This window comes from Syngnathus typhle, linkage group LG11 (assembly GCF_033458585.1).
Source record: "Syngnathus typhle isolate RoL2023-S1 ecotype Sweden linkage group LG11, RoL_Styp_1.0, whole genome shotgun sequence".
In the NCBI taxonomy this organism is placed as follows: Eukaryota; Metazoa; Chordata; class Actinopteri; order Syngnathiformes; family Syngnathidae; genus Syngnathus; species Syngnathus typhle.
The window spans coordinates 5,115,249-5,138,024 of NC_083748.1; the positions used below are offsets into that span (position 1 = coordinate 5,115,249).

The following is a 22,776-nucleotide window of genomic DNA, read 5'->3' on the forward strand; positions in this document are numbered from 1 at the left end:
AGAATTTCCCAAATGAATGTATGCATAACGGGAAGTCTCCATTCCGTATGTGCGTACGGCCACACCCGAAAGACATCACAGAAATATGCCGTATTTGTTTTTAAAAAGATGCTGTATATTCAAGATACATTCCATTAGAGTTTGCTAATGAATGGAATGGATAAACAATATTATGTTTTAAGTGGCGATAAATTAATTCGCCCCCTTGCTAAGTGTTGGAGTTGGATTTTTAATGCAATATTATTTACAGCTAAAACCCAAATTAGTCATACACTGAACACATTTTGGCCTTCAATTATTTGTTCATTTATTTGCTGGAGAAGAAAAACAAAAAAAAGACAAATGTCATTTTTATAGATTTTTACATGGAGGTTCTCATTTTTCTCACGATTCAAAGGATAGTCAGTCATAAAATCCTTTGCCACGTAATATTTACAGTTAGCTATTTTATTTGAAAACAAAAACAACAATTGTTGTTCATAGGGTTAACTGTATCTTTTAACTTACGATGTGGTAAAAAAAAATATCTTGCATAAGTCATACTTAAAATAAGAATTGCTGTCCAGCGATTACAAAGAAATATCCTGTACGCACATCTAAGTGTAATTAACATATTTGACTAAGAGTATCTTTTCTTTTAGGCTTATGAATTATTCTAACAACATTTGACGAGGTGATAATTGTACAAAAGAGAGACAAATGACCGTTTCCAATTGACTTCTGTCCCATTGTCCTCTCAACAGCTCAGCAGTGCTGAATGGACCTTTAATTGGATTTAGCTTGATGAAGAAAATTGAAGGCCAACGTATGACGAACATGTCATTGCTGTCGAGAGATAAAAATCTCATTGACGTAGATGTGTCACACATAATTAGGTCAGGAATAATCTGCTGATCGCCCTTTATGAGCAAAATCATTATCAATAGCAATCAATAAAATGGGGGCGGGGCAGGTATTTTATTCTGTGACTAAAGGTCAGTACAAGTTGTCACCATGTGTCATTTGGGCTTTCGATGGAAAAAGGCTGTCAGGGAGCATTTTGGCTGAAATATTTCAACTATGATGACAATCAATATTTCATGACTAGACAGGAAACAGTGTAGTCGAGGTTTGCTGATAATTGCGTCGACAAATACAATGCGCATTATTGATGGGCCATGTTTTCAGACATGAGTAGGGTACCCAACATCTTAAAATCTTAAGCACTATTTCCTGTGAATGTTTTCAAATAACATGTGTCACAATGTAGACATAAGGTAAGGCAGGTCTTTTTTTTGGGGGGGGGGTCACATTTTCGTTCCTGAAGATTATTGAAGGATGCCCAAAATATGTATTTTAATTTATTTCTATTCATTTAAGTGCATTTATGACAGCAGTATTGTTGGGTGGGGAAAAAAATGATACCTAGACTGTGATGCTATTATATGATTATTATTTTTTTCCAAGTTACTTTGTAAGACACTTTTCTGTATTCTACGCTAATATAACAAAGTTGTCCTCAGTTTATGTCGGATGCGGTTGTAAAGTCATGATTAAAGTGTTAGGTATGGAAAACATATCTCGGCCATAAATGAGCAACTGAAAAACATGAAATATGCTGGTAACTAAACACACCAATCGTAGCCTCGAAACATTGCATCTCCAAACCTTGAATACTGAGGAATGCCCAAATCAGAAAACACAATCAAGTGACTTTTATGGAAAAAAATGAAGAGCACAGATTCTCCAAACGTTCCAAAAGGCATTCCCTGCGGTATGGTGAATGTTTTTTTTCTACCATTCTGAATAGTTTGATTGTGGCATCGAGGGATTCGGTTTTTTTACAGTATTGCCATGAGAAATCTGACCCAGAAAATGGAAGCTAGAGACCCTCTATCAGAGGGTTAGGGTCAAATTTTAGAAGGGGAACACGCTAAAAGAAAAGCATTATAGGAGTGAGGCCAATAAACAACTGGAACAAATTACAAAATATATATTTTTCTACATTTGAAGCTCTCAGCGGAATTGACCCGACCCCAATCTTGCCTAAGCCATCAGTCTTTGTAAAGTACACCAGGGAAATAGAGAAAAGAAATCTCGGAAAGTTCTTCTCCAATGTTGTTTGTAGGTCCCCAGCTTGGTCTGTTTTGTAAAAAACACACAAACAAACAAAAACATTTCTACCTGTTGACTTTCTATGCTGTCGTTTCTGTATAACTGTTCTATCGTTCGGTGCATGTTGTAACTTTTTGGCGTTGCGGCTGCTTGTGACTCACACGGAGCCATTCATGTTATTGTCTTGTACGGGGGAAAAAAAAGAAACTGTGTCTCCATGTCCCCGGGATGTTTCTATTTCTTAAGAAAAGTGACGTTTCACCCTCGGATGACTCCAAATGAAATAAAGCAGATCACTTTACATTTTGATTGAGAATAGCTGACTCATTATTTGTATGGTAGAGCTTTTACAAGCAGAAGGTGAGGGCCAGGGGGTAAAAACTGGGAAAAGCCCACTACCACAGCGTGCCACTGGAGATCGGCATCCACTGTGCTAAATAATAGCGCCATCTAGCGGTAGACGCTCCTCATTGCAAGCCCCCAGCAGTTCCATGTGTGTTTCTTTGAAAGAACTTTACAGAAATGAGCTTGGTCCCTCCAGGGAGACTGAAATTTTGAATAGAAAACATTCAAATATTTTTACTGGCTCAATACATAATTTTTCCACTTAGTATAAATTATTTTAGTTTTTCTTCAATCTTTTCCTCTCCTCAAATGACTCTTTATAATCTGGTTGCGACACCACTGGAAAATTATTGGAGCTTCCAAGTTACAAATAAAACCTCATTAAAACATAATATTTAGACTAACCCATTAAAGTTATCCCAAATGGAATAGAGAGAAGACAGTAGTTACAAAAAATAAAAATGATTCAACCTTTTCACAGTGAATTTACGTAAGTGACAACAACAAGAGCCAGACAGTCTTTCCGGTACTAGTATTAGTTCTAGTACCGTTATCAGTGTCAGTCTTAAATCCAGGCTACTTCAGGAACATTTTAAAAGTTGGAAAAGGTCACCAATTTACGCAAACCGTCTGGACGGGTTACCCAATAGTGTCGTCGCCGTGGGGGATGAGTCGCTTCTCCCTAGCGTTGCCATAGCCACCAGTGGTAATAATAGCTGGGACTGTCCACAGAGAATCCATGATAATAACATTAATTATCAACATGTTCTGCAATACTTCACCCTCACAATGGACATTAGCCACTGAATAAAAGGACAATTGCAGAAATTGAAAGTCTATTTGAAATGGCGCCTGACTACATTATGCTCTTTAATAGCATACAATGTTTTTGATGTTGAGATATGTTTTTCTTATCGTTGCCTTTCTCCTGTGCAGGCATCAAGTCAAGCTAACACCATAGTTAACTATACACTTAATTTAGAATACACACTAGGAAAATATATAATAGTGGTATTGAATAAAAAAATAAATAAGAAAGATCAAAGTTGAGGCAACAAGCTGCCATCGAAGAGATGTGTGGTTCTCTGAGTCACTGTCTCCATGGCAACAGCACAGCTTAAAACCATTATGCGTTTGCTTAAAACTGATGACCATTATCGGTGGTCTCTCGACTGATCTGCTCGCCGGGCGTGTCCGTCAAACGGATTTTGAAAAGCGCATCTTAATGTAACTCCCGTGGTTTGAGTTTATTCATGCAAAAAATACCAACTGTGTGGACAGTGAAGGCCAAACTGAATTGTGTGTGAAGGGCACAAGAGGCTGAAGGAAATCACTAAATAGTATATGATTTCCTCTCCTATCGCAAGTATTTTTTGTTGTTGTTGTGGTTGTGGTTGTAAACAGAAAAATGTGATCATTTGAACTTGACATTTTTAAGACTACTGAAGAGTGACTGTGATTGTATACATACATGGCTCACATTCCAAACATTGAATGTGAAACAAGTTCACCAGTGTTGGGAGGGGGGGAACAAAACAAAAAAAACAATCCCTGTGGTGTAATGGCACCACAGTTCAAAATCATAATCTACTTATGCTCTCAAACTGCCAATAAAACGTGTGAATTTTCACACACCACAATTGAAATTGAACTCATTGCAAGAAGCAACCATTATTTCCTCATGTGGCGTGATTTTTGTTTTGTTTCAGCCCTCAATAAATAGCGTATTACAATTTCGGATAACATGGAAGAACCCGCCTCAGCCTTCACTTGTGGAAATTTGGTAATTCTATCCAGATTTTCTGTATAAAGGGCAAAGTCGGATTTTCTGTTATGGCTTTAACGTGGGGTACCTAATAAACTGTCTGCTTAGTGTAAGTACTGTTTGAGTTTCACGTGTACATGTAGAAAACTGTGACCTCGCTCCGTACAAAGACTTACATTCTACACACTATTTCCCTTGGCATTGGTGCATACGCATAAAGTACACCGACATCTTAAAGCAGCAGTAATGAGGAGCTCAAAGTATTTCTTCTAATCTGGGAGGAGGGTGTTTAAAACCAGTAGGATGGAGGCTGAGGGCCACAGACGGCTCAAACAGCAGCTCGGCCGTCTGCGTGCTCTCAACCAGTTTGTGAAAGTCAGCAAGAATCAAGGTGAGCAACCATGATATTCCTCATGGACTTGCAGATGATGATGCTGGATATTATTTACTTCATCCTGCGCAACACTTTACGGGCCGTGCTGCGGCCGCGCATTAAACCCATCGACGGTGAGCTGGTGCTGATCACCGGTTCGGGAGGAGGCCTGGGTCGTCTCTTTGCCCAGGAGTTCACTAAGCAAGGCGCCGAGGTGGTGCTGTGGGACGTGGACGCCGCGGCCAACGAGAACACGGCTAAATTGGTGCGTGACTTGGGGGGCAAGGCGCACGCTTACACTGTGGATGTCACCAAACGAGAGGAAGTGTATCGCTACGCGGACGTGGTGCGGAAGGACCTAGGCCGGGATGTCACCATGCTCGTGAACAACGCCGGGGTGGTCGCGGGCCAACGAGTACTCGACTGTCCGGATGAGCTCATCGAGAAGACCATTAAGGTCAACTGTCTCGCGCTCTTCTGGGTGAGGTGAACCTTTATTTGGAAATATTTGTACGGAGAGCAATTTGTTATGTGGCTTTAACAACTAGTTTAAGGGATTTTTTTTTTTTACTTACAATATTCTTTATCATCTGTGAAGAGCAACACAGATAAACAATCATAAATATGTTTTTAACAATGCCTTGATCTAATGAAGTCCAGCATTATTAAATTAGGATGGAATGTCTACACTACTCCAACAAATTAAATCACATATTGTTTCTTCTATCTCTTCATGATATCAATATCAAGGAAACAAATTAAAATTTATGACAAAATAAACTTGAATTACAGAATACATTTTCATCATCAGTTACTGGCACACAGCAGGTTATTGTTGTTAAAAATTAAGGCGCACTAACACAATCCCATTCACAGCAACAATCACAATCCTCTTAATGTGATGCTGCTCACGCAACAAAAGCGTCCTTCACGTTGAGCAACGTTTAGTTAAATCACTCTTTGACGTTACATACCTCGACATCACTTTGTGCATTGCCAGACAGTGAAGGCTTTCCTGCCTCAGATGAAGGCCCAAGATCACGGCCACATCGTGACCATCGCCAGCGTGCTGGGCCTCTTCAGTACAGCCTGCGTCGAGGTGAATGTGGATTGGACCACAACCTGAGGCTGAAACACTTTTCAGAAAAATCCATTCTAAATGACTGTTTCTCCTACCTGAGACAGGACTACTGTGCCAGTAAGTTTGCTGCGGTGGGTTTCCACGAATCTCTGGCTCACGAGCTGCTGGCTGAGGAAGTGGAAGGCGTGAAGACCACTCTGGTGTGCCCTTACATTGTGGACACGGGCATGTTTGAGGGCTGCAAGATAAGGTGTGTCGATGTTATTTCTAATCCCATACATAGCACAAGTGAAGCTGAATTTTGAATAGCTGAATAATTTTGGAAAATAATTGACTGTAATTGAAAAGCCACCTGTCAGCATTCACCACGAAAAACTGAAGTCTGCCCTCTACCAAAAATAAATCTACAAATAGGTCAGCCTCATTTGAATTTCTTTTCTATTCTACGGACTACCAACAGAGAGGAGGTGGAGTTTGTTCTGCCCCCTCTGGAGCCTCAGTACTGTGTGGAGCAGGCCATGAACGCCATCCTCATCGACCAACCCCTAGTGTGCATTCCACGTCTCACTTACCTACCGGGGATCTGCAGAGCGTCAGTACCGTGTCTCGTCCCACTAACGCTGACCCAAACCGGCTTATGTTTTTTTTTCTGGTTGTCTTCTAGGTTACTGCCATGGGAATCCAATGTGGTTTCGTATCGTTTCATGGGCTCCGACAAGTGCATGTATCCCTTCATTGAGGCCAAGAAGAAACAAATGGCAAATGGTGTTAATTCACTTGCATAGGTTTTCAATCTTAGCATGTTAAAAACAGAAGACCTTTAACACAAAGAAAAACTTAATTTAGGATTTACTCACATATTGAAGGCTAGGACAACTGCAGAAGGCGAGGTGACGACTCAGACAAGTGGTTATCAGCTCTGCATTAGGTCCACTCAAACAAAGAAGTTAAATAACGCAACTCTGTAACTACTGTGTTGTATGTGTTCACACAATAAAAAAACAAAACTACATTGTCTAAATGGACACAAAGCTTTTATGTTGCAAGTATAGCAACGAATGGATTCACAGGTTTGTTATACCTTCTGCCACCCAGTGCACCCCCCTAAAAATAAAAAAATAAAAAAATTGGTCCAGCACTGACCTGGAAAGAATAAAGACTAGATAATGCAGACACTTGTTTCGTGCATATGCGCACACAGGTTTATTTCCATAGGGAGCAAAAGAGACGGGAGGCCGACATCAAGGAGGGGAAAGGGAGTTAAGACTGCCCCGCCATGAACAGTGGAGACATCATGTTACATCACACGCTACATTTATTTGTAGTGACACACTCTTTCTTCCCGGCCCTGCACGGTAAATGTCGGTAACACGTCACTTGGGTTTTTGAGCGAAAAGCACTGCAGAACCATCGACAGCTGCATCCTAGCCATCACGGGGAAAACAAAACAAATGGGATTCTTTTTAATAAATGGCAGTAATAAAACATATTTAAAACGAGTGTTAACAGGACGTAATTCACAGTTTGTTACACGAAGTGAAGCCCCGAATCACTGGCTAGGATGCAGCTACTCTCACGAGTGAGCAGCAAAAAGAATGTACAATTAAACAACATCAAGGAGAGCGAAACCAAAATGTTCACTTCAATCTTGTTTAACTGTGAGCATGATGCAAACGGTGAGGCATGGCCACCGCCAAAAATGTCCTGCAGCGACTTGGAACAGTGTCTTCAAATTTTCTCGAGTGCTTACAGTCAAGCCATCATATTGGTCTAAACGCTGCCATCCAGGGGCGGGGCCAGTGTGCTTGAGTTAGCCAGTTTTGGGTGCAGCTCGCCCTCAACCTCCTGTTTGCCACATCTGTCAGAAACAAGCCTGGTAAATGAGCTACTGGTCTCCTCCGCCGCGTTGACAATCAATGAAGAAAAGAGGCTTACCCGGAGGCTGTTCCGTTTCCCGTCCGCTCGTTTAACATCTGGTCGTACTCTGACAGCAGTTTCAATACATTAAGTGCGGCCTGTAGAGGTGAAGAAGAGTAATTGACGTCTTTTTCCAGCAGTTTAGATGATGTGCTGTCCGTTACATGTTACCAAGTACAATTAGTTCAACTAGCGTCAAACTAAGTGGTACAAATAGAAATTCAACCAAAATGCAGGCCAATTAAAAAAAATAAAAAAATAAAAAAAGAAGTCTAGGATCATGACCTCAACATACGTATTTCATCCTACAGCTCAGTGAGCAGACAACTTTTTTGTGCGCACAAACAACGAAGATGACAGAGGCAGCGCGGTGGATAAGTCATTGGCTAGTCTGAAAGCGCGAGTGTCCGGGCGTGAGCTGTGGCTAACAGCAGGTTCGACATGAAGGTTAAAGGTTACTTCAAAATTGCCTGTACAGTTAATGATGGTGAATAGTTTGAGTCTGGAATTCGGCGAGAATATGCTTTTGAAATTAGGACAACCAGTATTACAGAACTTTTACACTGTACAAAAACTTGTAGAAAATAGAAACGGGACCATGTCTTACCATATCATGACAGGATTCTATATTTTTTCCCATTCCATGGCTAATGAGCGGTGGCTGGGAGGAACAGTTTATTAGTGATACAAACTCATTCTTATTATTTTTCGGGAAATCTTTGTATTCCACCTGCAAGCAAATAAGAAAATGTTTGAACGGTTAGGTACGCAAGGCCGAGCTGAATGAGCGTCTGAAGGCATTGAAGACGCCGGCTACCTGGAGGCCCTGCACAGACGCAAGGTAAGCGAGCTGTTCCGAGGGCCTGGTGAGGGGCCCGTTTGGAGTCTGAATATTTTTGCTCTTTAGGATAACCTCAGCCGTGTGGGATGTGCCGGCGTACAGCAGCTCGTTGGCAATTAGCGCAGTGACGGTGGCCTTGCCTGGGTTTGGTGTTGCTCGGGCGTAGTCCTTGGCCTGAGGTCCTTGGCAGGCCCCCACTGCTTGAGCCACCTCTGGAACCATGGGCAGGATGCCGGCGGGAAGCTGCTGGTGACTCAAGTAAGGCAGGCGGAACTCCTCTTCCTTGGAACCTGGAAAATATTGCGGGAGGATGTGCCTAAAACAGGAAGGGAGTAACAATTTGCACATTCCAACCACTAGCACTCACCCGGTGGCACCTCCTCCACAGAGCCAGGCTCAAAGAATGTCACCTTGCGTCCATCACCGGGCTTTTTCACAGGAGTCTGAAGATTCCACCAAGAACAAACATTAAAGCTTAAACATTCAAATAGGATTATGCTGTTGTATGACCCAAAAGGACAAATAGTTACCCTCTCTTCAGATTTAAGTGCGGGTTTAGGAGGCTGCGGCTGAGGCACTTTGTATCCTAGCATCTCCAACATCTTCTCTGCCGCGTTCTTTTTGGCCACTTTTTTGCTCGGCCCCATGCCCTCTGCAGACTGGCCGCAAACACTCACCTGTAACAAAAACATGCAAGCAACACACATTCAATTAGAGCGTAACATTTGAGAGGCCCTTTCACATTGCACTTAGCATTCCATTAAATCCATTCATTGTTTCTGTGACGTCAGACAGCTGAAATGAAGTCTACTTCACACTTTGCAGGCAAACACTCCAGTCTACTTTCTGGTCAGCTGCTAAGCAACCATTTCCATAAAAAAAACAAGTTTGTGCCGCGGAAACGCCAAGAAGACAAAGAGCAGTGCAAAAAGGTCTCATTGGAGAGGACAGACGACTGCTTGAGTTGCCGCAAAACTCACTTGCATGACAAACTCCCGACGCCGCGGCAGCCCTCGCTCCGTCACCATGCTGTATTCGGGCTCCTTCTCCTTCTTGGCCTGCTGGATCTGCGCCAGACGGCTGATGGGATTCATTCCCTGGCCGTATTCCGGGCTGGTCTGCAGCTGCGGGCGACATGACTTGTTAACACTTTTTTGTTTTAAAAGAAAACCGTCACAGTTTTGACGCAATGCAAATATACAATACTGCATAATGTATCCAACAAAAATTGAGTGGGTGGGAAATGCTAGTCACTTGGCTGCTTTAGTTCAAGCGTTGACATCTCATTAAGAATCAGTATGCTCTAGTTACTTTATTCTGTTACATTTGGCTTGTGCACTTAAATGTGAAGACATTTAGCCTGGAGCCGTGCATGCCGCTGCCTTTTTCACCCGGCCATTTCTTGTTTTATTCATTTATTTATTTATTTTAAAAAAACTGTAGAAAGAAACATGCTTTGTTTTAGCATATAGGGTTTTGTAAAATAAATGAAAAAAAAAATAAAGTTTACAATATTATTAGATTTCCCATTTGCTTGATCGAATATATTTGTCACATTTCTGCCATACTTTTCCATTTTCGTTTTGAAATTCGTGTGCAACATTTGAGGACTACCTTAATGATGGATTTGGTTTTCTTCTTGATGCGTGGTAGTGTCCTCTCCACGCTGGGTATGTGAGGTAGCTTCTTCAAGTCCCCAAGCACGGCGGCAGCTGCCAACTTCTTTGCGATCTTCTTACTCTTACCCTCGCCCTCTCCGGTGAACTCTCCCACTGTGACGCGTACCACAAAGCTCTTGATGTGAGGCGGGCCTTCTTCTTTTAACACCTGCATGACATTGACAATTGGCAAGTGCCCTGCCAACGTGTTGCAATCAAAATTGGTGATACCTCAAAATTGACGGGTAGGTTGCGCTTCAGTGCAATCTCAAACACTTGACTGATTTCTGACTTGTTGAGGTTTTCTTCTTCGGGCTCTTCGTTTACCTGAGATGAAAAACACATTGAATGTGGATTAAAAGAGTCAATGGGAATGCTGAGCGCACGGCTCTCACCTCTGGCATTTGCTGCAATATGGGCTCACTCTGCAGCACTTTCAGGGCCCTCATGGCAGCGTCCTGCTTGGCGAGCTGCCGCGTGCGCCCCTTCCCCACAAACTGCTGGCCTCCGATGGATAGTTCCATGTGGTAGACTGTTGGTCCCATGGGGGGAAATGGGTAGTAGTAGCTGCGCACACAGTTAATGTTTTGTTAAAACAAATAAAACAATAAACAGTAGGTGGACGGTAAATGAGCCAAGCTTACTGTTGCATAGAGCGCTGATAGGGCCCTGGGACACGAACGCCATAACTCATGTGTGCTGGTCTCATCGGGTAATGGTCGATGGGTTTGTAAATTGGCTTTTTACTAAGTTTTGAGCACAGTGCGTTCAACTCCATGATTTGAATCATACCATCTGCCAGGAGGAACCAATACTGATATGAGTACACATTAGAGCAAAGACTGCTATATTTGTTGTAGGAGCAGTGGGAGGAACCAACCTGAGTTCTTGCCTGTGTTGCGCGGCGTCCTGATCGTGGGCTTTGGAAGGACACTCTCAGCCAGGGCAGATGTAGCAGCGGAATGCTGGGCTTTCTTGATGCTGGTCCCCTCAGCATCCCAGTGCTGATCTCCCAGGGTGAGTCGCACAGAGAAAATCTGACGGCGACAGGGAATATAGATCTCCATATAATAATAATAATAATAATAATAATAATAATAATAAATAATAATAATAATAATAATAATAATAATAATAATGAAGCTCGGTAAAAGATTTGCTCAACGTACTTTGCAGTGAGCTGGTCCCTGCTCGCTCAGTAGCTTATACTCAGGTTGGAGCTTGTTGAAACGGGCTAACTCATTCACCAAACACATGGGGGTCTTCTCTTTAGGGTTTGCCATGTTAGATACTGGAACAAAAAAAAAAAGAAAAGCAAACACATGACTCGAAAGACTTCTATCAACAGCCAAAAGATGAATTACTAATGCCAAACACAGTGGAAACTTTGAAGTCAAACGTCCTTGAAGTTTTTCAATTAAAAATTTGTATTAGAATGACCATTTTACTGTTGAAACTAGGTAACTTCCCTTTAAAATATTTCCAATGGTTTTATGACAATTTGAACAACAACAAAAAAACATTACATCTAATAATGAAATTGCATAAATTTCCCATCAATACGTTGTTTCAATTCATACATCAATTTGAAAGAGAGGGTACCTTTCTGAACAAACAAACCTGTGACAGTTGTATAGGGAGTGGCTGAGCCCGCAGGGAGTGCGGAGCTCCTGACTGGCTGGCCGGCACTCTCCGACGCTAACGTGCTGGCGGCACAGGGGATGCTAAAAGGTGGCCTCATCTGAGGCTGCCCAGGTTGCAGTGGGGCAGGGGCGGCCGGCATGGGACTGGCCGGACACTGGAATTGGAGCTGGGACATCTTTAGCTGCTATAGGTTGATCAGGAAACCTTTCAGTGTAGCAATGATAGGGGAACTGTTAATGGAAAAGAGGATAGATTTGCACTGTTGCACAAATGAGGAATAAGATCATGGTAGACCCCAAACACATAACTAGCAACTAAAAGCAATTGATTGTTCGAGCAAATACAATCTCAAACCTTTGTGGAACTGAGACGAAAGCCCCCCCAAAACATTTAAACTGATAACAATTGTAATATATGGTTAATTTGTTATTAACGTTATCGTTGCAAATGTTTTGTGTTGTTATTTCACTTTAAGCGATGTTTCATTCAGCAACAGTGCTACAAAATTTAGGGGAGGAAATGTTTTGGAATGTGGACAAGTGGAATTAAGCAAGTGCCACTGACCAAAGCCAGAAAATCCAATAAAACATTGTAGCATTTTCTAATCTTGATATTTGTTGTAAGATTTTGCGAGTTTTTAAGTGATGTCGGTCATCATTTAAGTCAGACACACACGGCAGGGTTCCCCCTCTAACAAAGCCCTAATTATTTTTCTCAGTAGAGATGCACAAATGGGAGTTCAGTCTACAAACCCTTCATGGGTGTTGGAACAGGAAAGGAAAAAAATATCACACTTTATTATTTTATTTTTTTTATTGACGAAGTGGGAGTGGACTGGTATACCGTGAGCTAGCAGGAAAGCTTACAAGAATTATGCATACACTAGTCATTGCACACATGCATGCTCATTTTTCATGACAATAAATAAATATTGAATCTGTGTTGAAAAGAGGCCGCCGGGTGATACATAGCGTTCTTCGGCTAATGCAGGGACCCTAACCACTTCAAACCCTTTATTTAATATTGAATTTATCACACTACGATGCGAATCAACTGTTTCAATTGCAAAAACGAACAAGAAGCCTAAAAACAAAAACAGCTGACAATGTACTCCCTACAACAAGAAAGTATTCTCATTTTTCTCCCCCATCGGAGACCCGAACAAGCCGACAAAAGTGCTAGCTTTGCTAGGTTAGCCTAGAAAAAGCCTGCACAAAGCAAAGCCTTACCTTTGCGTTCTCCTGTCAGGTTTGAAGCTTCCCAATAAGACACTGGCTCGGTGTCGTCAAAGATCCTAAAAGGCCACTTTCAAGGGCTCATTTATGCAATTTGGAAGTCAAAACTGTGGGCTGTGGAGAGGTGGGCATGGGGGAGACAGGGCAAACACTAAAGAGAATGGCTCGATGTTAAGCCGGGCTTCAGGAAGTCACGTCATTGAAAGCGGAAATGTTTCCAAAATAAAGTAGGGGACATAAATACATATAAATATATATCCTTGTTCTAAATGGGAAGAAGTCTATTTGAGCTGTCATGTTGATGTTGTTGGGTTCTAGTCACTACAATAACAAGTGCAAGTACTTGTTAAATAGTATTCAGAAAGTTTATTTTAACAGTAGCAATTGGCTAGAACACTTGTTTTGCAGAAAACGTAATCAGCAGGGTAAAAAAAAAAGATGAAAATGCACAAACTATTCAGCTCATACTGTAGTTACTAATAAATATAAAACGGGTTAGCAATTACTGCAAAATATTGCTTTTAGGGTCTACAGTTCATTTTTAAGTTTGAGAGTAAGGGTCATGAAGAGTTGCGGTTAAAAGTGGTGCGAGTCCTACACATCACACATTGTATGCCTGACAAATGTTTAGAGAGTCCCTCAGCATCAGGTCACGCAAGCGCCACAGCGCGTCAGCCATTGTGGCGTGGGCTCCTTTGCTCTTCAGCCAATGAGCTGGCAGCCGGCTTTCTTGCTCTTTGGTCATGTGAGCGTCTCGCCTTTGAGCTGTTGTGGAGACAAGTTTTGGATTCAGAATTTTCACTGCCAAATAAAAGCTACATGAAAGTAGTCAAAATCATTTCAAAGACACTATCATAGGGCTAAGAGGAGCCTACTTTCAAACCTTTCAGTGTCTGGCCCCACTTGCTGACGGTGCTGGAGTCGGAATTCAGGCCTTCGATATACTTCAGGTAGGCCTCGGAGTGCAGAACCCTCTGAGTCTTTGGCGGTGGAGCAACAAACATGGGTGGGGTCTGACCCTGTCCTGGATAAGGTGGGGGAGCATGCTGCCCTGGGCTGAACATCCCTGACTGAAATGGAGAGATTTCATTTGATTAGAACATTTTAGGTAAAACACAACTGACATTATTCATTAATTAGCGTGTATAACCATCATTAGCTTTTTCTTCAAACGACAGATCTTAGGGGCAGAGTAAATTAAAATTTGGACACTCACTTGCTGCATGTAGCCTCCTGGAGTGGGACTTCCTGACAGGCCGTTGACAGCAGCGCCCATCATGCCTATTAAAGAGAACTCATTACTCTATGTCGAGCAACTACATGGTCACCTATAACTTTTAAACGAGACAAAAATAAAGGAACGTTGGATGTATAGTGACTTCAGCTGAATGTTAGTAGTTGGGTGCCAATATTATCACATGCGTCAGTCGTGTGAATGTAAAGACCGCATGTGCCACACCCGGTCACATGGCGCAAACGCAGACCACAACCAGTGAAGGTGTGGCTACCATAGTAAACCCTTACCATGATGAAGCATGCCCGGATACCCGGGCATACCACCTTGATGGAGATGGTGAGGAGGTAGGTGGGGGCCCCCTGCTTGGTAAGGTGACATTGGGGCCACACTCAACAAACCCTCATGGGGGCCCTGCATGGGCATGTAAGGTGGCCCGTAAGCTCCCATCATGCCTTGGGGGAAGAGGGCGAGGAGAGGATGACAACATATTCATGCATAAGTGACATGCAGCTGGCTATGACATGCCATGCACTACCGTACACACTTTCACACAAAAGCCTGGGAATGGGGGAAGCAGTCTGTAAACCTTTTTGGTCATTTACGTTAGCTTTTGATTCGGGATGTTTGATACTATTTTTTTCAGACCGATAAACATACTTTAAACAATGTCAAGTTTGCATTGGATATGTCTGCAATGTGTATAAAATAGCACAGGCCCAATTATAGTACAATCATTATCTTTTGATATCACAGGCTTATTTGGTATAATCTCCATAACCAGCGATTATGTGACAGCTGGAGGGATTGCGGTCAAGTATTAAAAACTACAATGTTAAAAGTGTCCAGAGGAATTTTGAAAACATTTCGTTTGTGATAAAACCACAGGCTCTTTGCGTGAAAGGGACTGGAGTAAGAAATGAATGTTAGCAGGCAAAACAAGAATGGAAGATTTACAGTTCAAATGGTTATTCATGCATTGTCATGCAGTTTTAAACGAGATGCTCGCGACAATAAAATGTGACAAGCATTAAACACAAGGCAACAAAATATTAAAAAAAAAAAAAAAAGAAAAAAAAAAGCTTTAGCACGGTTGCTTTTCTTTAAAAGATTCAAGAGTTTTGAAATTGTCCTGCCTCATTTCCTTGCTGCCATCTAGTCAAACACTCTGAGAGGGGTTACCTGACATAGGTGTCATGGTCTGGTTTATCATGCCCATAGTGCTAGGCGAAGGCACGACCCCCATCAGTGACCCTACGGGGGTACCTGATCTCGGGGACACTTGCTTCAGGGCTGGCCTTTCCCGTTCCTGTTGCTCCACGATTTTGGCTGCCCGTTCTGCGACAAAACACAAATGGTCACGGCAATTCGGGAGCAGGAGCTTATGTTGTCTTCTGCAGGGTTCAACCTTCATAGTCTGCTTTCTTGACGGCTTCCAGGTTCCTCCACTCGGTGCCCACCAGACGACTCAGTTCACCGAAAGAAAAGTCCGGGTGTCGAGCCTTGATGACTGCCCGCATTTCACTGCTGAAGAGGATGTAGCCGCTCATGTTGATCTTCCTCTTGGCGCCTTCCTTCTTTGACAAGCCTTTAATCTTTGGTGTGGACTATTAAAAAAAGAAATATATGTGAAAAATATGAAAAACATTTGTTGTGAGATTCAGCGGTCTGTGAATGTATACCTGAGAAGGTGTGTAAGGCAAGCCATCCATATCGCTGGTGAGCGACGTTTGCAGTTGAGGCATTGAAGGCATTTCCATGCTCTCATCTTCATCGTCCATGTCTTCTATGTCATCATCTCCATCCTCTACATCTGCTAGTTTCACCTCAAGCTCAGCAATCTTCTTATTCAAAAAGGGAGACGCTTCTTTCTGTGGAACTATTAATTTCCTGCAGACAGCAAAAAATAATAATAATAATAAATTCATCCTTGTATCAGCTCTGCTTTGGAGCGCTTTGTACAAGTGGACTCACCTGAAATAATAGACCTCATCCTCCACCACTTTAGAAGAGTACGAGAAGCGCTTCAGCCCCTTGAACTTTTTCACTTGTTTCTCTGAGTCTATGTAGCGACTCTCACAAAGAAGATTATCCTCTTCTGCAACCTCGGTCGGTCTGCATGACAGGTAGTCTTTGAACGAGGACACCATGCATTTGCCTGAGAGAACAAACAATGACATCCAACACTGAAATAAAAGAAAGAAAATGTGCAGGAGTGATATGTTGGCTTTGTTCAGGATGAGCACAGTACCTATGACGCACTTCATGGACAAGGTCTCCTCCAGGTGGCTGAGAAACACTTCTCTCTTGTAGAACATCTTAGTGGGCTCGTGTGCAGTCTCCTCTGGGTGAATGAAAATGGGCCCAAAGAAGAAAGTGGTTCCGTTTTGCACCCAAAGCTTCTCCAACCTACATCCCAATCAAAAGGAGCGATGCTCAAAAAGGTCACACAAGGAGATCACACCAAACAACAATATTGAATCACTGTTACCTGGCAACCCGAGGCTTGGAGAGGCCATGCGACTGGATGTAAACGCAGTCCCCAATTTTGAACCACACATCGTTGTAGCGCAACTGTTCATAATATTGGCAACCTGGCTCTGCACCGTTCACCTCCATGGAGACATCCTCCCTCTCCTAAAATATTAAAGACACACAGTCATGACTTGACTCTCTCATAGTTCAGGTTAAATACCTCACAGCTTGCCAAATGCACACAGCCACTTCATTAAGTGCAATTAACATTTGTCTTTAAATATTTATACGGTCCCCACTCTTCCTTTACACTCATTGTTCGTAGATAAATGGGAGCACATGTGCGAGGCCAATGTCAAAGTATTGAACGTGTCTTTATTTGCTCCTGCGTTTACCCCATGGATAGGCTCAAAGTGGTTGACAAGCTGATTTAGTAGAGAACTGCATGATCAACAAAATACATCCGAAAGCAGCCAAGTTAAAAGCTCACCTTGTCTACGAAACTGCTGTTGTCTGCAAACGTGATTTTCTCAAGTTTCTCCAGGTCAGGCTTGGCAAACATGGATGCGATGCGGACGACGGGCAGGGGCACGTCTCGAGGGATGAATCTGACGGGGCTCGGCGGCACGGCCCATATCTTGATCTTCTTGAACAGCTTGCACCTGGCGGTGTATCGGGATTCGCAAACGTACACGTCCTCGGCTTTGAAGCCCTCCGGTTGCAGTTTGAAATAATCCTACAATTTGTCGGACAACCCTGATGAGCCGAAATCAAGAGGGAATTATCGTTGCATCTTTCACGCTTACCTTCACAAACATGACCACACATTTGCCCAGGACTTGACTAAAGGACACTCGGTTGTAATAGTCACTCTTGAAGACCTCATTTTCCAGGAACTTGCGAGTGGCCATGTGGAAGGTTTCTCTCGGCCTATAAAACCAGCAGCCATAGAGCCACTTCGCACCTTCATACAGCAAAACAAAATGAGATTAGCTGCTCGTCAATTTTGGTCCCAAAAAGATTTGATTAATTCATCGAGTTGAGTAACCTTGGTCATCCTCCCAAAGACGCTCGATCAAGACGATGTGAGGCTTCAGGTTGGCCTCGGACGGGTGCACATAGACATACTCGCCCACCTGGTAGGTGGTGTTCTCAAAGGTGCATTGCTGCTTGTACACCAGATTTGTATGCGCTTCAGGCCGCCACACTTCACTTGGCAGGTTCTTCTCCTTTGAACCTTTTAGGGGGAGAAGATGAGTTCACATTTCAGACTTAAGTCAACACGTCAAAGCGGAATGTCGAACATACTTCTGCTCGGCTCGTCCTCTTTGTCCTTATCCTCCTCGATTTCTTTGGGTATTTTCTCCCTCTTTTCCTGCTCCACGTCGTTGTGCAAGTGCTTCAAGGTGTAGTTGAGCGCGGTGGTCTGCAGAATCTCTCCGTTCTTGCACAGTTCGTCCCGAATCTTGATGAAAAACTGTTGCAGCTCCACCGCATCATCGAATACCTCAGAGTCGGTCCTGTAAAAGGCCAATTATTTCAATGACCAAATATTGAAATAAGGTACACTTTTTTTGGCTTCAACTAAACTCAACAAACATTTTGTCTTTATTAGACAAATCGCTACTTGGCGAGAAGTCAGTTTGTGTACCTGTGCATCTTCCTGGCCTTCTGCAGCACTTCAAAGGCATGCTCCTGGAAGACATCCAGTCTCCTGTAGCGGCCACGCTCCACATTCACTCTGATTAAGTCAAAGTTTAACGGAGGCTTCTCTGGGGCGTCCGGATCCGTGGCGGAAATTTCGGCCAGCGAGTCACTGTAACACCGGCCCTCTTCGTCCTGGTGTCCGAGCACTGACACCAGCAGGTTCCTAATCATCTCACGCACCAGATTTCCAACAGCGGGAGGCCCGGAATCCTCTCCTCCCTCCTGCTGCTTGCGCGTCTCCAGGAGCACCCGGTGCAGCACCAGAGCGTCCCGGTAGATTAACGACTCGGGCTCATTGTACATGCAAGCATTGTTGAACATGACAGTGAAGTCCTCTGCGAGGGTTTCAACGTCCTGGTAGCGCCCAGCCGCCATGTGGCTGCGCAGACGCTCCATGTCGATGGGCCGCTTGATGGTGGCGTAGTAGTCGGGCAGCTCGGCGCGAGACGGTAGCCGTAGGAAGATGGTGCTCAGGCGGCGGCCGCGCCGGTCGGTGAAGTTCCGCACGGCGTCGTAGAGCTCGTTTAACCTCTGCTGCAGCGGGGTGAGGTATTTGGTCTTCTTTGGAGAGACGCCACTCTTTCCTGGAAAAATAAGGAAAGTAAAACAGTCAACAACGGAGTCAGAGTCAGTCAGCAGTTTTGATGGTCTCCAATCTTGATCAAATAAAAATAAACAAAACCTACTAAGTTTTAGTTTAGGAGAGCCCACATCCTCGTCTTCAGTTGGCTGTCCCAACTCCTTGCGCTTATCTTTAAGTATCTTCTCCAGGACGTCAGCATCGTTGTACACCTACAGTGACGCAAATAAATTAAATAAATGCTATTTTCGTGGCATAGCCTTCACACGTCCTACCTGAGATCCTTCCTCGTTGTAATGACGGGCATTGCGAAACATCAACCTCATGTCATCCATCAGCGCTTCCTCTATGGCGTAGCGCTCGGTGCGAATGTTGTGCTCAATGGTCTTCAGGTCCATGGGTTCAAGGATGACTTTATAGTAGTCGGGGTAGTCCTTCTTGGACGGCTTGACCATAAACAGATCGCAAAGGCGGCGATTGGTGCCCACCTCTCTGGCGTCCGTCACTGCAGCGTACAGGGCTTTCATTCGGTTCTTTTTAATATTTTTCTTGTGGCTTCAAAACGGGAAGAGAGAATCAAATGAGAAAACAGCAACACACAGCAAAGGTCAGGTGGGGGGAAAATGACTTGATACCTTTTTCTCTTGGTGCTGCCTGCATCAGATGATAGCAGACTGTCACCATCGTCATCATCTCTCCTCAGAAGTTCCTTCTTTTTTGCCTAAAAATAAATAGAAACATTGGATGATTACGATCAAAGGCGGAACGAAATGGAACACAAGGGAAGAGCAAATAAATTACCTGCAAAATCTGCTGAAGCCTGAGGGCTCGTTTGTAAATGCTTGAGTTGGGCATGTTGTATCGCTTTGCGTTCTCAAACATCAAAGTGAGGTCGGCATCCATTTGTTCCATATTTTCATATTCACCATTCTTCATTTTTGCCCTACAATTAAGGGGGGGGGGGGGGGGAAATGGCACTAAAGAAACGACTTAAATTCACAGTGTAAACCTATTTTGTACCATGCGTCACATACGTCAGTACATTTTTGTTTTGTGGACTAGATTCTAAAACTAAAGCCCACTGTAAGAGCCCCTAAATGCATTTACTACTACCTGATTTGCTGCAGACAAATGGTCTGTTTTATCTGCTGGTAATAGTCGGGATATTCTCTGCGGGAGGGCAGATTCTGAAAGGGTTCGGAAAACAGCTGGCCCTGGCTATTCCTCGCGCCTCGCACGGCTTCATACAGCTGGAAGATGGGGTTGCTCATCTCCATGCTAGAACTTTGACTCTCAGCCTCCGACTCGCCTTCGTCGTAGCACACGGAGCCTGCGGAACATGAAATGTTTTGAGTCGAATTTCTACAGTCGGTGCTGTCCAACAACGCTTACCGGATAGCACGGGGTCATCCTCACTTTCCGAGCCGTACTGAAGAGCTACGCTGACACCAGAAAGTCGATCTCCCTGACCAGATCTGCGATTTCTTTATAAAGAACAAGAATAATTTTAATCACATAACTGCAACGCAACATTAATTCTTAGACTATATGTTGCATGCTTCCTTGCTTTGATTGCAAGTAATCGTTTATTTTTGTTCCTGTTGATGAACAAAAATAAATAAATTACCGGATGCGAAGACTTGATTTAGTGGGTTCAGAGTGTTCCAGGTCAGTTTTCTTCTGGATGAACACTTTCTTGATGGTGTTTGCATCCTACAATACGACACAACAAATTGTTACAACAAATGGACTGATATGTGCTACACGAGTAAATAAATTAAATACATAAAAGAAAAAGACAAACCTTAAAAACCTGAGATCCGGGTTCATTGTATGTTTTGGCATTTTTGGCCATGAGGTCAATGTCCTTGCCCATGGCGTTAACACTTTTATAGTACCCCGTCTGAGCAAGTGAGAAAATGGTGACGTTAAACAAAAAAAATGCATTTTTTCAACATTTGAACTGTAAAAAGAATCAGGCATCTATTTGAAGTAAGGCATAATTAATTAAATTATAAACTCAAAATCCCTTTGACGATATTGTTGGGAATTTGTGAATCCTTCATTTTTTCAACATGAGACTAATTCTTTGGCTTGAATAATATAATTTTCAATCCTACCTGGATTCTTTGAGCAATTGTTCTCAGATCAATGGGATCTTTTATAACAGCATAGTAGTCTGGGTAACTCTATCATAGAAACAGAAAATGCCATGAGAGACTGCAGTTCTATGTAGTCCAGAAGAGCGGTATTGTTTGAGCATTCAATCAATACTTACCAATTTGGAAGGCAATTTCTCGAAGAGTTTACTGACCACGTGACCTGAGGGATCAGTGTACAAAACAATCGCCGCTAGGAGTTGCTCTAAGACTTCCTTCAAGCTGCTGGAGGGTGCCTACGTAACCACAATAAAGACAAATGTTATCGTCAAGGGCTCTGTTTTATATAACACAGATTAACAGTCCGTACATGCACATGATATCAGGCTGAAAAAGGAAACATATGTCACCACTAGACTGACCTCATCTTCCGTTGACCCCCCTGGGTTATCCATCATGTCGTCCCCGTCGTCGTCGTCGTCGCCATCTCCACTCTGCAAAAAGTCATTCCTTGTCTGCAAATAGAGGACCCACAGCTTGCAGGCAGCTTGATATTCCTCGCTGTCCCTCTACAATGATGACAAGAATCATAATTTGAGGAATTAATACAAGAGTAATGACAATCACTGGACATGATATAATTCAGGCTACCAAAGAAGAGAGACTTTATACATTTAATACCTTGTAAAACGATTTGGTGTTGTTAAACATCAGCTGGAAGTCTGTAGTGAGCTGCTCCACCTCTTGATAATCTTCAGCCTTTAGTTTATGCTGAATTCTTGTCATGTCTATCGGCTGGGACACCACCTCATAGTAATCAGGCAGGTTTCTGGAGAACAAAGTGATCACGCCATTAGTATAATATTCACAACTGATATTCATATAATAAACAATGCTAAACAGGTAAAAGGCAATCTTCCAAGTTTTTACACTTGAATACCTTCTCTTTGGTACCCTTAGAAAATGTTCACTGAGGTTTCTCCCTTGATCATCTTTGTAGTCCCTCACGGCGTTGAACAGCTCGTGGCATACAGCGATCTAGGTGAAAGATTTCAATTAGCACAGGGAGATTGTCCAAATATCTAATCGTCAAAATTTACCGTGTCAACAGGTTGAACACTGGAAGCCCATTTTCTTTTACGACCACTTCCAGGAGTGGAAACATCATCGAGGTCCCCTCCTCCGCTCACACTGCTGGAGGGTGAAGTAGCTCTTCTCCTCTTTGCGCTCGACATCGAACGGGCTGATCTAAAGCGGCAAGCTGCAAAAACAGAGAGCAGGGCCACTATCTTAAAAGAAAAGAAAAAACATCCGCGAATCTTGACACTGAAGAAATAGTACAAGAATCGTGGTTGGACTCCAAAACTTAGTCGCTTAGCATTAGCATCACTTGAATGTATGAAACAAAGCAAGGAGCTTGTTAGCATGGCCTACCAGCAGAACAAATCGACACATTGTATATCATGGTGAAATACAGCAAATTAAAATAAGTTATAACCGAATCATCACAAAAGAAATTTACCGCAAATGCAGAGAAGACAGCCGTAATTCCCTGAGCTTAGATATTGGGGCTAGCTAGCCAGTGTTTGAAAACTCCAGCCCGGAAGTTGAGTTTGTGTTGTTTGTGTAGCGAGCGGAAAAAAAGCGCCACAAACGGGCAGTGTCTCCATCTACAGATTCGGAACAGTACTGCAACCACCTTCAAGCCATATACAAATCGCGTTTAAA

General features: G+C 43.1%; 3 protein-coding genes across 6 annotated transcripts; 1 reads left to right on the forward strand and 2 right to left on the reverse strand.

The window, feature by feature from the left end:
• Window positions 1-4,590: 4,590 nt before the first annotated feature.
• Window positions 4,591-6,610, forward strand: rdh20 (retinol dehydrogenase 20). Its single transcript, XM_061291800.1, has 5 exons — window positions 4,591-5,058; window positions 5,578-5,676; window positions 5,763-5,908; window positions 6,119-6,250; window positions 6,323-6,610. The coding sequence occupies exons 1-5, from the start codon at window positions 4,606-4,608 to the stop codon at window positions 6,441-6,443; spliced, it is 951 nt and encodes a 316-aa protein (XP_061147784.1). The 5' UTR covers window positions 4,591-4,605; the 3' UTR covers window positions 6,444-6,610.
• Window positions 6,611-6,833: 223 nt separating this feature from the next.
• Window positions 6,834-13,171, reverse strand: stau1 (staufen double-stranded RNA binding protein 1). 2 transcript variants are annotated; one of them, XM_061290665.1, is made up of 15 exons: window positions 12,948-13,171; window positions 11,695-11,922; window positions 11,244-11,365; window positions 10,955-11,111; window positions 10,719-10,869; window positions 10,470-10,641; window positions 10,306-10,401; window positions 10,031-10,243; window positions 9,397-9,540; window positions 8,947-9,093; window positions 8,784-8,859; window positions 8,393-8,706; window positions 8,183-8,305; window positions 7,594-7,673; window positions 6,834-7,516 (listed from the first exon to the last, which is right to left on the reverse strand). In XM_061290665.1, exons 2-15 carry the CDS (start codon window positions 11,891-11,893, stop codon window positions 7,429-7,431), a joined length of 2,082 nt encoding a protein of 693 aa, XP_061146649.1. In that variant the 5' UTR covers window positions 11,894-11,922; window positions 12,948-13,171; the 3' UTR covers window positions 6,834-7,428. The 2 variants fall into 2 exon arrangements, with proteins under 2 accessions (XP_061146649.1, XP_061146648.1); XM_061290664.1 differs by having other exon boundaries at window positions 11,695-11,948.
• A 133-nt stretch (window positions 13,172-13,304) lies between these two features.
• pbrm1l (polybromo 1, like) lies at window positions 13,305-22,713 on the reverse strand. Of its 3 annotated transcripts, none has more exons than XM_061290660.1 (30): window positions 22,571-22,713; window positions 22,149-22,309; window positions 21,989-22,086; window positions 21,730-21,877; window positions 21,471-21,617; window positions 21,228-21,344; window positions 21,070-21,138; window positions 20,754-20,852; window positions 20,577-20,662; window positions 20,342-20,433; window positions 20,063-20,279; window positions 19,751-19,892; window positions 19,585-19,670; window positions 19,225-19,504; window positions 19,056-19,161; window positions 18,314-18,953; window positions 17,971-18,182; window positions 17,711-17,899; window positions 17,469-17,626; window positions 17,153-17,398; window positions 16,679-16,824; window positions 16,439-16,596; window positions 16,162-16,345; window positions 15,870-16,077; window positions 15,596-15,794; window positions 15,370-15,525; window positions 14,478-14,642; window positions 14,170-14,234; window positions 13,837-14,023; window positions 13,305-13,718 (listed from the first exon to the last, which is right to left on the reverse strand). In XM_061290660.1, the coding sequence occupies exons 2-30, from the start codon at window positions 22,281-22,283 to the stop codon at window positions 13,555-13,557; spliced, it is 4,899 nt and encodes a 1,632-aa protein (XP_061146644.1). In that variant the 5' UTR covers window positions 22,284-22,309; window positions 22,571-22,713; the 3' UTR covers window positions 13,305-13,554. The 3 variants fall into 3 exon arrangements, with proteins under 3 accessions (XP_061146644.1, XP_061146646.1, XP_061146645.1); XM_061290661.1 differs by having other exon boundaries at window positions 13,559-13,718; window positions 13,829-14,023; XM_061290662.1 differs by lacking the exon at window positions 14,478-14,642 and having other exon boundaries at window positions 15,454-15,525.
• Between the last annotated feature and the right edge of the window lie 63 nt (window positions 22,714-22,776).

Coding starts and splice junctions, on each gene's coding strand:
- stau1 (XM_061290665.1), bottom strand. CDS start 11,893: ATGTCCCAGCTCCAATTCCAGTGTCCGGCCAGTCCCATGCCGGCCGCC. Junction 8,306..8,392: donor CGTCTGTGCAGGGCCTCCAG/GTAGCCGGCGTC, acceptor ATTTGCTTGCAG/GTGGAATACAAAGATTTCCC. Junction 7,517..7,593: donor GGAAACGGAACAGCCTCCGG/GTAAGCCTCTTT, acceptor TGTTTCTGACAG/ATGTGGCAAACAGGAGGTTG.
- pbrm1l (XM_061290660.1), bottom strand. CDS start 22,283: ATGTCGAGCGCAAAGAGGAGAAGAGCTACTTCACCCTCCAGCAGTGTG. Junction 15,795..15,869: donor TGCCTTACACACCTTCTCAG/GTATACATTCAC, acceptor TTTTTTTAATAG/TCCACACCAAAGATTAAAGG. Junction 14,235..14,477: donor TCCGGGCATGCTTCATCATG/GTAAGGGTTTAC, acceptor TCTCTTTAATAG/GCATGATGGGCGCTGCTGTC.
- rdh20 (XM_061291800.1), top strand. CDS start 4,606: ATGATATTCCTCATGGACTTGCAGATGATGATGCTGGATATTATTTAC. Junction 5,677..5,762: donor TCAGTACAGCCTGCGTCGAG/GTGAATGTGGAT, acceptor TACCTGAGACAG/GACTACTGTGCCAGTAAGTT. Junction 5,909..6,118: donor TTTGAGGGCTGCAAGATAAG/GTGTGTCGATGT, acceptor GACTACCAACAG/AGAGGAGGTGGAGTTTGTTC.